The 15338-nt window shown below is 35.3% G+C and overlaps 1 protein-coding gene across 10 annotated transcripts in view; it reads right to left on the bottom strand.

The window, feature by feature from the left end:
* LRFN5 (leucine rich repeat and fibronectin type III domain containing 5) overlaps positions 1-15338 on the bottom strand; it is a 280525-nt gene that overhangs the window by 13885 nt on the left and 251302 nt on the right. For 4 of the 10 annotated variants that reach the window (XM_021941157.2, XM_021941156.2, XM_017961140.3 and 1 more), the window contains 2 exons: positions 5713-5791; positions 2219-3623 (listed from right to left, as the gene is read on the bottom strand). In XM_021941157.2, the coding sequence (XP_021796849.1) occupies positions 2219-3603 (1385 nt within the window). In that variant the 5' untranslated portion in view covers positions 3604-3623; positions 5713-5791. Of the gene's footprint in view, positions 1-1687; positions 1880-2218; positions 4191-5712; positions 5792-8655; positions 10037-15338 lie in introns of those variants that run through there. The other 6 variants (XM_021941158.2, XM_017961144.3, XM_017961141.3 and 3 more) reach the window with 4 other exon arrangements.

Genomic DNA, 15338 nt, shown 5'->3' on the forward strand with positions numbered 1-15338 from the left:
TATGTTTTTACCTATAAATGAGGATAATGAAAACATATAAGTAATATTATCCTAGAAACATGAACAAGGCAAGTCTGTCAACCACAGCATAAATCCCTCATTCCATTTTATGCTACCGCAAATTTCCATCGGAGCACAATTTATAAAGTATAAGAGTTTAGGTGGTGCCCAAATCTAATATCACCTAATTTCAGTGACACTTTCACTGTGATGGCTCATGCCTGTAATCACAGCACTTTGGGAGGCCAATGAGGGTGGATCAGTTGAGGTCAGGAGTTTGAGACCAGCCTGACCGATATGGTGAAACACCATCTCTACTAAAAATATAAAAATTAGCTGGGAGTGGTGGCGGGCACCTGTAGTCCCAGCTACTCGGCAGGCTGAGACAGGAGAATTGCTTGAACCCGGGAGGCAGAGGTTGCAGTGAGCCGAGATTGTGCCACTGCACTCAAGCCTGGGTGACAGAGCAAGACCTTACCTTAAAATTAATTAATTAATTAATTAAAGAGTTTATAGACATCTGTGAATCTACTACTTTCTAAAAGTTTCTTGTTGATGTCTATTTTCCTGTTCCTTCAGTAGCAACTGAATATGACCTAATTTATAATTAAACAACAGGCATTACTAAGCATTTTGTATACATTAAAATTTAATCTTTACAATGACCTTATGAGACAGGCATTATCACTATTTTACAAATGACAAAAAAAAGTCAGGGATTCAAGAAATTTCCTCAAGGTTTAACAAAATTTTACTTGTCATTGCAGGATTAAAATCCTGGAATTTGGAAAATCAAATCTGGCTGATTTCACAGAGATAATGTTTAAAATATATATAATATCCAACAGCTACAGAAAAGTGTGGGGTGGGGAGGGGTATTTGTCATCGACAGTAGTCCATGGGTTATGTGAAGAGCCTGGTATGACAAGAGCAAATTACTTAAAGTTAATATACATGTATCATAGTCCACGTCCCCACATATTTAGTGATGAAGGGATAATTTCTCCCTTGTAATAACGAGGAATTGAAACTCAGCCAGGTAGAATCCTGCCCCGGGTTGATCACATGGCTAGCTAGGATAGGTTTAATTTTGCCTACTAGTCCATGCTTTAAAAAAAAAAAAAATTACTCTCATTTCCATACAGGAATGAAAATCAATTATATTGAATAATTCACCTGGGGACATAGGAACTGATCTGATCTGATTTCTGAATATCTTAAACATTATATATATATGTGTGTGTGTGTGTGTGTGTGTGTGTATTATATATATTTCAAAGCCATGGTTTTGCATCATTTCCCAGGGCATAGTAAGTCTCTCAATTATATGAAAGGATAAAAATATGTCTTTTAAACAGAAAATTGGACAAGATGTGACTATAAATCAATGAGGCTGAACTTTAGAAAAACATACCAGAAATTCTTTAGTAGGTGCAAATTCCCCATCATCATCCTTACTTGGATATTACATACCTAATTCCAGTGATACTTTCACTGCTCAAATTATTTATAATGTTTCTTTTTGGAACTCTCTTAGAACCAGTACACATGAGACAACACAACCACACACACACACACACACACACACACACACACACCCCTTAATCACTCAAAAAATCAGTCTCATTATTTTATAGTTACATCCTATTTTTGACCAAAAATGGCAATACCCATCTTGATCACCCACCTTATTCACAAGACTTGACTCCAAATGGCTTTTGCTTGTTTCCAAAATTCAAATTCACCCTCAAAAGACGAAGATTTGCCACCACTGAGGATATTCAAAATAGTATGATGAAGGTTCTAAAGATAATTCCAAAAGTGCTTTGAGCAATGGCAGCATCATTGGGATAATGGTATAGCCTCCCAACATGACTTCCTTGAAGGAAAGAACACTCATTTGGATGTGTAAGTTCTGGTATGTTTTTGAATTTTTATTATAAATCAGTCTTGTTCTCTGATAGTCACATCTCTTAGATGAGGGGGAAAAAAAGTAAGTAAGCATAATATTAAATATAAGTTGAACTCTCTAAAAATAATACCATTCAAAATATCTCCCCACTTGTATTACCACCTTTTTCAAAGCTTACACTATGCACTTTAAAATACGGAATTACAACACAGAAGAGCACTGCCAATTAAAAAAAATCAGTAGTACATTAACAAGTTCTACACTAAGATGCATGGTAAGTATATAAATTTGCTTAATTTTTCTTACCTGTAAACAAGGGTGTCATCATAAGTACCATTGTACTGGATTTGAAACATACGTATTCCAGGGATATTTCTTTGAAAATTAAATTTAAGTAGTGCCGTTGATGATGTAGCTTCTGCCACCACAATTTTATCTTGACTCAATTTAGTATCACCATTACTACTGCTTGTATTAGACCCTGACTTGGTAGAAGTTGAGATATCTGAAGAACCAGGATCAGGCTCATGGATATGATTTGTACTGTTTAGTAAGTGAGGGAGCTTAATTATATGAAGATCAACTATTTGTGTTGCTTCCCCAGCAGGATTGGAAGCAATGCAGGTAAAAGCACCTGTATCCTTTACAGTAGTTATAAGAATGTCAAGTGTTCCGTTATCATACACCAGAGATCTTGTTGCATTTGAAATAAGCTTTCCTTCAGGAGAAATCCAGTGAATTGCAGGCTCAGGGTCTCCCCTGGCTTTGCACCTCAGTGTTGCCCTTTGTCCCTCCAGGACTCTCATCTCATGTGTATGACGAGTAATGAGAGGAGGCTCACACAAAAACTCTTCTTCAGGAATTGACCAAAAGTAGCGGCCAGTTAAAAGTGGAGGAGAAGCACAGGTCTCTAAGTCATCTTCTCTGGACAGACGCCTCAACCACAACAATTCACAATTGCAATGCAAGGGGTTTCCACCAAAACTTAATGCAAAAGTAGATGGGCTTATGATTCCTGAGGTTGCTAGTACCTGAGCTCGCTGAAAGAGAGGGTCAGGTGGTAGCTTCTGCAATTTATTTGATGTCACATCTAACCGAGTCATCTTGTGCAAATGGGAGAAGGTCCCCTTAGGAATGTTATCAATCATATTGTGATCCAAACTAAGGGTATGCAAGCTAACCATCTTCTCAACAGCATCCCAAGGAATGGTTTCTAGATTATTATAGGACAGATCCAGCTCCTCAAGGGCGAAGACATCATCAAATGCTGTAGAGGAAATTAAAGTCAGCTGATTGTTGTTGAGTATCAAATGATGAAGATTGGAAAGACCACTGAACATATCATTTGTAATTTTAGTCAATCTGTTGCTATTCAAATGCAAAGCCCTCAAATTTCGTAGGTCAGCGAAAGCATGAGGTGTAATAAAACTTATTGTATTCCTGGATAGGGTCAGGTCCACCAAGCTGGTCATATTGGCAAAATCTTTCCTTTTAATATTTGTAACAAAATTGTCTGCCAACCGCAATTCCACAGTTCTTCTGTCAATGTTTGGTGGAACAAATAAAAGCCCTTTCTTGGCACAAAGGGTTGCAAGATTAGGAGACAAAATCTGACAGACACAACGCTTTGGACAGATCTGAGCTTTCACTGCTATGCCAATGAAAAACAGATAAAAAAGAATTTTTTCCATTGTAGATCAGATTTAAGAGCCTGTAACAGAAGACACAAAATAGAATGTTAGCATCCAATGATTCAATTCATATTCATATTCCTACTAAAATAGTATTTGTATGCAATGTAGAATAGAGAAGTAATTCCACTTGTTTGCTTAACAAGTATTAATATTTATTCTGTAGTAAAGGCCATAATGGGCAATAGGGATGAATCATACACCATTGATAGTTTCATGGGATTTAAAATCAAGTGGGAAAAAAAAAGCAGTCAAAAGATTATTATAACTCTGCAAACTAAGTGCCATTTTTTAAGTATGTCCAGGGTACTCCATGGGTGAACCAAAATAGATATATGGCTGAGATTCTAGGCCTGGGGGTTCAGGAGAACATACCCTAGACCCTGAAGGACATTTTGTTACATAAAGATATCTAAAAAATTAGAGGCATATTTGAAGATTTGTAAGTAGGTCAATTCAGTAGCCTCAATGGAAACAATAAAAAACCAGTATTTGTTAGCTTGCAGCATGACCTTGAAGACAACAAATTCTTGATTAATTTTTTTAACTTTACAAACTATCTTGACATAGATCAACCTTCACTTTTTTATTATTTTATTATTTTATTTTATTTTATTTTTGAGATGAATCTATCATTGTCGCCCAGGCTGGAGTGCAGTGGCGTGATCTTGGCTCACTGCAACTTCCACCTCCCAGGTTCAAGTGATTACCCTTCAGCCTCCCTAAGTAGCTAGGATTACAGGCGCCCGCCACCATGCCCAGCTAATTCTTGTATTTTTAGTAGAGACAGGGTTTGTCATGTTGGGCAGGCTGGTTTCGAACTCCTGACCTCAGGTGTTTCGCCCGCCTCAGCCCCCAAAGTGCTGAGATTACAGGCATGAGCCACTGTGCCCAGCCAATCTTCACATCTTAACTGAAAATGCAAAAATCTTAAGCTCAAAAATAACAAAGTTGAATGCTTACCACAATAGCTCTGAGTTCCCTAAATATTAAAATATTTTATTGGTTATAAATGTGGATTTTTAAAGATAATTTCTGGGAAGCAGCCATCAGTGGTTTCACTTAACAGTATATTCAACAAGATATTCAGTTTTCCTTTTTTTAAAATCTTAATGAATGTATATTTATTGAAATTTAATTTTAAATAAACACTTTGACAATTTTCATTTTTCTGTTTGACCCTGTGTATATGCTATTGAAATCAATCCTCAAAAATAATAATAGCATATATGTGATTAAAAGTTCTCATATGTTGCATCAAGTTTTTTTCTCTTTTTTTTTCGAGGCAAAGTTTTTCTCTGTCACCCAACCTGGAGGCTGGAGTACAGTGGTGTGATCATGGCTCACTGCAGCTTCAACCTCCCCAGCTCAAAGGATCCTTCCACCTCAGCCTTCTGAGTAGCTGGAACTACAGATAAGTGCCACCACCCTAGGGTAATTTTTTTTTTTTTTTTTTTTTTTTGAGACAGGGTTCAAACTCCTGGGCTCAAGCAATCTTCCTGCCTCAGCCTCCCAAAGTACTGCGAGTCCAGGAAGGAGCTACCTTACTCAGGCCGTTGCATGAAATTTTAAAAACCATGGGTGAAAATAGCTGTAGAAAATCATACATGTTTTCAATTTAATATAAATATGAAATCATCCTGGAAATATCATGCCTAGTTTTCTAATTAAAGCATATTTTATGACTTTTAATTATTTAATGCCTTTTGTAAAGTAAAAGCCCCTGATAGCAATAACTTAAACATATCCTTAGAACGACCCCAGATTGCAGAGGCACCTGAAAGTGTGTCCTGAGCCAGGGAATCCAGGAGTGGCCAGTCCGGAGATTCATTCCTTGTCTATGAGAAACATTTGAGCCCCCAACCTGTCCAATGGAACACAGGCTGTACAGGGGATTAATGCCCTGAATTTTGGGTTACGGAGGCTGCCGGGTGGAGATCGTTAAGTGGTGGGGGGGAGCCTGTTAAATGCTATAGAAATTGCAAGCAGTTGTGGTTTTCCTGACCAGCCTGCCACCACTGGACTGTACGTAAGGCAGATATGTTGTCCAGCCTGTGACCACTGGACTCTTCCCTGTATGTAATCCCCTAATCAAACCCCATATCTCACTTGCTGGCTCTGGGTCTCTTCTTCCGCTTCTTGAACCTGGATCCTTCCTACTGAGGTTAAGAGGTGTCCGGCACAACACCTATTTGATGCCATATGAAATGTGATCTAGTTAATAAAAATGATCATTATCAACAAATAAAGATATAATCTTCTGTTCATTACTAACTGGAATTAAACTAGCCTTTCCAAAATAAGCATTAACAAATAAAATTACAAAAATATATAAAACAACAAGTTTTAGACATTGGAAATGAATAAATACAGAACCGTGATCCTTGAGATAGTGAGTTAAAAATGAATTCTATAATTATCCCCGGAGACATTTTCCAAATCACAGCACAAGAAGGGGGAACAAGGCAACGTATAAATAGTCTTGTTAAACTGAAAAGACAAAGATTAGAGAGCACAGAGTCTCAGGTGGCTTGAATTTGTGGAGCAGTATCCTAACGAAAAGAGAGTTATTGAAGAAGGGCTCTGGTAATCTATGTAAGTGGAGGCAGGGTAATAGGTACAAACCATGCTGTAATACTGATAAAAAGGGATGAAAGGAAAAGGAACAAAAATCCAATGACCTGTGGAACGATGTTAAGAAGTCAAACACATACGTAATTGCAATATCAGAAGAATGCTGTTAGTCCGAAATATATTTAAAGAAATAAAAGCAAATAATTTGTTGAATGTTATTAAAACATCTATAAATCCAAGCTCAACACAATGAAACCATGCCAAGACACATCATCGTCAAATTGCAGATAACCAGAGGAAAAGTAATCTTAAATGTAGGCATAGAAATAAGACGGGATTACAATAAGGTAAGGTAAACAAAACAAAAGTAACTGCTGACTCCTCACTGACTTCTCATTGTAAATAAAGTGAGATGGAAGATAATGAAAAACATCTTTAAAGTGCTCCATGAAGAAAGGAAAACCTAGCAACCTAGGTAGGATTATACTTTCATAAAAGATGAAAACAAGGTAAGAAATTTTAAGAGAAACAGTTTCTTCATAAGCAAACCTGCACTTATATGAAAATGTAAAGGATAGTGTCTTTGGGTTGAAGGAAAATTACATATGATGGAAGAAACTTGAAACTTTAAAATGACTAAAGAACAACAGAAATGAACCATCTGTAGATATGTATGCAATATTTTTGTTGCATTTTAATGTGTTTATAAATAGTATTTCTGGAATAAATATAGAAAGTAGTAAGAAACCATCACTGTCATCCTAAGCAAACAAAATAAGCTGGATAAGCTACAAATCATATTTTTTAAAATAGTAACATTATAACCTTTGGAATACAAATAAACTTAAAGAATCTAACTTCCAGAGGTGACAGTCCTTGATAAAAGGGAGGAAATGGCCAGGGGTGGTGGCTCACGCCTGTAATCCCAGCACTTTGAGAAGCTCGGCGTCGGGGAGCGGGGGCACAGATCATGAGGTCAGGAGTTCGAGACCATCCTGGCCAATATGGTGAAAACTCGTCTCTACTAAAAATACAAAAATTAGCTGGGCGTGGTAGTGCACACCTGTAGTCCCAGTTACCGGGGAGGCTGAGGCAGGACAATGGCATGAACCTGGGAGGTGGAGGTTTCAGTGAGTGGAGATCACGCCATTACACTCCAGCCTAGGTGACAGAGCAAGCCTCTGTCTCAAAAAAAGAAAAAAAGGAAATACATAGCTGTTCTCTACTTCCCCCACCAACAAAATAGAAACTAGGACATCTTATCTATCTGACATAACTTGGGATAAAAGGAATCCTGCCTACATTTTACCAAACTTTTAAGAATGCATTTGTGGTTGGATATAACAAAATAGAATCCACAAGAGCCCCAAGAGTAACAGTGAGAAAATATTAACACCTATCTCATTCTTGTTACTTTCATGAATAACAGAAATATTATCTTAAAAAATATGGGAATAGAGAGAGGATAGAGATAATTTCTCTCAGATACATGTTATTTTCAGATGAGAAAAAAAATGAGGAAGGAAAGGAAAATTGAAAGAAACATTTCGGGCAAACTTGCTTTTCAGCTTGGAAAGAATGGGAAAAATGCAGAGGAACTGGAAGAAAAATACAGTCCCTCAGGGATTTCATCTATCAGGATTGATGGAGGGGTGGGAGAGCTCAGTCCCCTTCATCTCCCTACAAATACTCCTGATTTTAACGACAAAATGCCTAGGGTGACATTGGGCAGCTGAAAAATCCTTCCTAGAGCTTCCTAGAGGATATCTCCACCTTTGTAGACTATGGGTAGCTGCAGCCAAAAGAAAAATAAAAATACTAGGGGTGAAATTTGAGATTAAAAAAATTCTGCTAGGCCACCAACAAATCTGGCCCCAGAGCTCTAAAGCAGGGTGGTGAGGCCTCCAGAAATTTAGAGATCAAAAGATTCATCGGTAAAAGAGAGATAGATCTTGAAAACCACCGTAGGGCACAGATCTCAGGTCTTACTAAATAGGAAATTCCCAGACATGTAAGAATTCACTTCACATAAAAACCTGAAGAAGCAAGAAAAAGTGACCAACATTAAAAAGAAAGTGATTAATAGAAGCAGATCCAGAGACACCCCAGATATTACAATTACCAAAGGAAGCATAAAATTACTGTAATAAAAATTCTAACGTGTCTACAGGAAAAGAAGGACATCACGCATGATTTGATGGGAAATTTTAGCAGAGATGTGAAAAACAATTTTTAAATGTATACGATCTAAAATCTTCGTAACAGAAGATTGGGCAGAGCAGAAGAAAAGTATAAATGTAACCGAAGATAAATTAATAGAAAAAAAACCTAAAATCAGATTTAAAAAGCCTGAGAGAACAGAACAAAAAGTATTAGATCTGAGGGAAAAATATTTGAATGATTAATATTATCATAATTTTAATCGCTCTCAGAAAGAAAGGGAGAATGGGGCAGAATAAATAGTAGAAGTAAAAATACCTGAAGAGATTCCAGAGTTGATGACATTGATAATATAAAAAGACCAATGCAGCAGACAACCACCTGGGCACAAAAGAACAAATGGCTGAAATCCAAATATAAAGATAAAAATTTATTAAAAGAGGCAGAGAAAAAGGTATTGCATGCATGGAGAATAACTGTAGAATTTACAACTGAATTTTCATCATAATTAAGGTCAAAAGAAAATGAAATAATATATTTAAAATTTATAAAGAATAAAAGAATATACTCTAGAATTTATATCCAATAAAAGTATCCTTCAAAATGCATTGAAAAGTATTTACAGCTAGGCAAAATCTAAGAAAAATTTATCTCATATTCTGTGCAAGATGTAACAACAGCAGTTCACCAGTATAGAAGGAAAAGAGAAATAATGAACCCAGTGGGAAAATAGAAAATCATTGCCAAGGTAGTAGACTTAATCCTAAACTACATGAAAAACTTCAAACACGAACGGGATGTAAAAGTTAAAGGCAAAGATTTTTATCCTGCCTAAAATAACCAGGCCATCCATGAAGCATTCAGAAAAATGCATGTTGAAAATAAAGATATGAATAACTAAAAGTAAAAGGCTGAAAAAGATATGTCATTAAAACACTGAACATAAAAAGCTGATGTGGCTATAAATTAGAAAAAGGCAAACAGTATATCAGAGATAAATATGGGCATTTTATAGAGTAAAAGGATCAATTCATCAAGAAACCACGAAAACATTGAATGTACACGAACTTAGCAAAAGATCTTCAAAATACATGAAATGACACGTGACAGAAAAAAGGGAATTTTTTTAAATCCACAGTTACAATTGGAGATACAAACTCCTCTCTTTCATTATTAATTGATAGAATAAGCTGAACAAAAAGAGAGAGCTGTAGCTATAAAAGATTTACACAGCACTATCAACAAACCTAACCTAATTTACAATTATAAAATGTAACTTCAATAAACAGATAATACACATTCTATCTAGATTCTCATAGAACTTTAGCAAGACTATTAAATTGAAATTAAATTAAATTAAATTAATTAAATTGAAATTAAAGTATAATAATTTATGGTATAAAATGTAGTGTGTTTGAATTGTTATGGTAATTCAGACTAAATATATTATTAGAAAGAAAACATGATTTAAAATCAGTTATCTAAGCTTGATACCTAAGAAGCTAGAAAAGAAATATAAACCAGAGTAAATAGAAGAAATGAAACTATTAGAATGAGCAGAAATGTATAAAATAGAAATCAGACCAAAAAATAGAAAAAATACATAAAGTCAAAAGCTGTTTTTTAGAAAAGATTGAGGGCCAGGCACAGTGGCTCATGCCTGTAATCCTAGCACTTTGGGAGGCCAAGGCAGGCAGACCATGAGGTCAGGAGATCAAGACCATCCTGGCTAATACGGTGAAACCCCGTCTCTACTAAAAATACGAAAAATTATCCAGGCGTGGTGGTGGGCGTCTGTAGTCCCAGCTACTGGGGAGGCTGAGGCAGGAGAATGGTGTGAACCCAGGAGGCAGAGCTTGCAGTGAGCCGAGATCTTGCCACTGCACTCCAGCCTGGGCAACAGAGTGAGACTGTCAAAAAAAAAAAAAAAAAAAGTTGATAAAATTGATCCCTGCAAGATAATTAAGAAAAAACGAGAGAAACTAATAATTGCCAATGAGAAGAATAAGAAAATACAAAATTCCCTGTCATACCAATATATATACTCAATACTATAGATGAAATGGACAAATTCATTGAAAAATGTAAATTACCAAACTACTAATAGACGAAAATGTATAGGCAACAAGATACATAGAAAATATAAACAATATCACATTTGTTAAGGAAACTGAATTCAAAATCAAAATCCTCTCATAAAGGTAATTCCAGATCAAAGTGGAGATCTAATTGTCCACCTATCTATCATAATATAAATATATAATATATGATCAGTTACATATACAATTTAAACATGTAATATATAATTTTATATATAACAATATAAATACACATATACAGAAAGAGAGAGAGAGAAATGGAAGACAAGGAGAAAATGAGGAAAGCAAAGGCAGTATTTGTGAGTATTTGGGGATCTGGGTAAAGGGTATACAGAAATTCTTCATGCTATTCTTGCCACTTTTTAGTAATTGTGAGTAGGTGATTAAATTGTTTTTTTTAAAAAAAGAAGTAGTGATTTTTCATTATGTTTCTAAATATTTGTTCCAAAGGAAGAAGAATATATAAAAGGGCATATTATCTGTAGTTAATCAAAACTTAATCAAATTTTAGGAACATAAATATTCTTAACTTTGCATATATGTTCAATGAGGTGATTCCATTGCAACTTAAATTATATTTCCTATTTCATAGCTTGATTTACTTTTTATCATCAGTCAACATATATACATCACTACAGATATGGTAATTTAGAAAGTAAGAGTAAGTGTAGAATAAAATCTGGACAACTCCCGTAAGTCTATCTTCTATTTGAGACCTCTAAGTAATGAAAAAAAAAATCATATAAATTGTGATTGATGACTTTTCCCAAGTTATTTGGACAAGGTGAAGATTTCAAAGTTTATTAAAAAATAGGAGGTAAGATCTCATGTAAAGAAGCATAGTTTTCATTTCCTACAAGTTCACAAACTGATCCTTGACATATTTATTATATTAATACATAACCTCTTTAAAAAATCAATGTAAATGGAAAGTCAGAATAGCTTTCTTACTTTTCTGGAATTAATAATTTAAAAATTCATAAATATGAAACATACTATCTATATTTTTAATCTAGTTAAGTAAAGCCATTTCAAGCACGATCTGTCTATTGCTTTCTCCAAATAGTTAAATATAAGCAACATAAACAAGTTTTTGTTAAATATTCGAGTAGAACTGTAACTCGGCAAATAGTGATGCAGTTGCAGCTCTTTAGATAATATTTACATATCTTCTTATTATATGTTATTTGAAGGAAATTCTGTTCAGACAAAGAAGAGTCTATTACACATAAACTGAAAAATGATTTTCCATCACTACATCCATCTTTCTGTCATGGCTATTACATAACATATGCTTAAGAGTATCAGTACTTCTCTGGGAACCAGGATGGAATATAAAAGCAAATTTAGATTTTACAGCCAACTGAGAGTAAAGCCTATTCTCTGCAGAAACCAATATGGTAGCAATTCATATGCTGAGTTAAAGGAAAGCTATTGGGCTTCTCCATAGCTACCTTGCCATCATTCAGTAGAACTCTAGTAATTCAATTAGTGCCCGTTCGTCTCAACTAATGCCTGAGGACAAAGATTAATGTCTGTTGATGTTGATGAGTTTTTGTAGGATGTGTTAAATGGCTACAGTATTGTAAAGGATATTTTATAATATAGCTGAGATGTTGAAATGCCTTTAATAGTTTTATTTCAAATATTTTAGGTTTTCTGTCTAACTTTTTTCTAGAGAGACTATAAATGCTAACATTATAACTTTATTTTTCATTAAAATACATACTAATGATGTTATTATTGAGCCTATAAAATTCAGGCCTCAAAATATTATATATATAACCTAGAACAATTACATTTTGGTATTTGATTATAACAGTCACTAGTAATATGGCTAAGTACATTGAATGTAATAAATTATTAAAATTCACCCATGCATCAATTAATTTATCCTTTCATTAATATTTTCAGGAAGATGTATTTAGCAACTGCAACATATACGAGGCGCATTGCAGGAATCTACCAAACTTAGAGAGTGAGGATCTGTGTAAAACAGGTATTTAAACAATTAAAATAGATGGCCAACTACAAAAACGTTGACTTATTATACTTTGATATTTAAATTTGCATAGTCCTAATTGGTTTCTGAGTTCTTAATATAGTATCCTGTAATTTTTGTTCTCAACATGTGCGTGTGTATATCTACACACACACACACACACACACACGTATTTGTACCATGATATAAATTTACATAAACATTATTTGCATGAATTAACTCCACGTAAGAGACCAATTACTTATACAAACCAAACAATTTAAAAAATAATAGCTATCATTTATTGAAGATAGGTAAACACAAAGTAAGTAATAATTTCTTTATTTTATAGATGAGGAAACAGAATTTGTCATGATCATGGCTTCTCTAACTTGTGCCTTCTCTGACTTGTAGATATGCAAATATTCCAGATATTCATTGCTTTCTAAAATTGAGGTGAAGGCTGCATAAAAAGATATTTTATGTCATTTTGAAAATTTATTAGCAAGGCATAGTATTCTGCACCCGTGATCCCAGGTACTCAGGAGCCTGAAGCCGCAGGATAGCTTGGGTCCAGGGGTTCGAGGCTTCAGTGAGCTTTGATCATCCCACTGCACTTCAGCCTGTGCAACAGAATGAGACCTTGACACAAATAAACTAAACTAAACTAAAATAAAATAAACTTATTCAATATATATTAATTTTGTTAGCTTACATTAGAAAGCTAAAATGGACTTGCCATACTATGTACTTATCCCAAATTCTATTTAATACTTGCACAACTGCATATAGTTAACTTTATTACCATTTTATATGATAAAACTGAATTTAGGAAATGTAAGCGATACTCTCACAGTCGTAAAGAAAGTAAACAAACGGTAGTTTTAAGAGAGAGAGAGAGAGACAGAGAGAGAGAGAGAGAGAGATCTATTTCCCAAAGCCATGTTCTTCCTATTATACTAGGTTGTTAGTGGTAAATATTATTTATATTGTGTTTTTCTGATTATGTAGAACTTTCATATAAAGGATTTTTAATTCTCATATTGTAAACAATGACACTTTACATTCATTATGTCATTTACTCATTTATTTTATTTGCCTCTCTTTACAATCAAATTACATTTTAAAGGTGCTAGCAGATTATTGTGGTTGTTAACCAAAAAGTGATTTCGATGAGTGTCTCAATTGATAGAGGTTGTTTAGCCAAAGTGTGAGGATGCTTCAGGGAAAAACACAAGGCATAGGAGCCTCTGTATTGTGCACTTTTCCCAAGAGGGTTTTGGAAACTTCAGTATTTAAAGGAGAAAGAGCAAGCAGGAGGGATAAAAGAGAGGGCAGCATCAGAGTGAACAGGCAACCTACAGAATGGGAGAAAATTTTTGCAATCTACTCATCTGACAAAGGGCTAATATCCAGAATCTACAAAGAACTCAAACAAATTTACAAGAAAAAAACAAACAACCCCATCAAAAAGTGGGCAAAGGATATGAACAGACATTTCTCAAAAGAAGACATTCATACAGCCAACAGACACATGAAAAAATGCTCATCATCACTGGCCATCAGAGAAATGCAAATCAAAACCACAATGAGATACCATCTCACACCAGTTAGAATGGCGATCATTAAAAAGTCAGGAAACAACAGGTGCTGGAGAGGATGTGGAGAAATAGGAACACTTTTACACTGTTGGTGGGATTGTAAACTAGTTCAACCATTATGGAAAACAGTATGGCGATTCCTCAAGGATCTAGAACTAGATGTACCATATGACCCAGCCATCCCATTACTGGGTATATACCCAAAGGATTATAAATTATGCTGCTATAAAGACACATGCACACGTATGTTTATTGCGGCACTATTCACAATAGCAAAGACTTGGAATCAACCCAAATGTCCATCAGTGACAGATTGGATTAAGAAAATGTGGCACATATACACCATGGAATACTATGCAGCCATAAAAAAGGATGAGTTTGTGTCCTTTGTAGGGACATGGATGCAGCTGGAAACCATCATTCTTAGCAAACTACCACAAGAACAGAAAACCAAACACCGCATGTTCTCACTCATAGGTGGGAACTGAACAATGAGATCACTTGGACTCGGGAAGGGGGACATCACACACCGGGGCCTATCATGGGGAGCGGGGAGGGGGGAGGGATTGCATTGGGAGTTATACCTGATGTAAAGGACGAGTTGATGGGTGCTGACGAGTTGATGGGTGCAGCACAGCAACATGGCACAAGTATACATATGTAACAAACCTGCACGTTATGCACATGTACCCTAGAACTTAAAGTATAATAATAATAAAAAATAAATTAAAAAAAAAAGAGAGAGGGCAGGTAGGTAGTAAGGAAAATGGTCACATTCTTCTGAGACTCCGATTAGTGCTCAGTAAACCTATATTTTACATGTGAAATGGAGTAAAAGAAAAAGACAATTATGCATTCCTCTGGTGTTCAGTATGTCTACATTTTACATAAAATATAGGAAACATGAACAAATACAATAGAGAAGAAGTCAATTATGCATTCTTCTCTGGGTAGGTGGAGGAATGATTTCTGATCTGCTCTTGTCCTGCACCTGTGAAGATAAACTGGTAATTGACATAGTCAGGGTGAGATAAAACAGAACTTGGGGTTAGCAGTAGTTTATAGAGGGGTATATCTCCCTTACATGTATTCATATGTATCTTTCAGGTTACATATGTATTCTGAAAGATTTAGAAGCTTACAGGGAATTTCCTCATGAGAAATGTGTGAGGGAGGCCAGCTGGGTAAACATGTGGCCTATTGTGGGAACTTGATTTATGTATGAAGTCAGGACCCAGGGTTGTGATATAACAACTCTCTTTTGGGGAACAAAAGGAAGACAGTATTGCATGACTCAGTTTCCAACCTTAATTTTCCCTT

Source organism: Papio anubis, chromosome 7 (genome assembly GCF_008728515.1).
Source record: "Papio anubis isolate 15944 chromosome 7, Panubis1.0, whole genome shotgun sequence".
Lineage (NCBI taxonomy): Eukaryota > Metazoa > Chordata > Mammalia > Primates > Cercopithecidae > Papio > Papio anubis.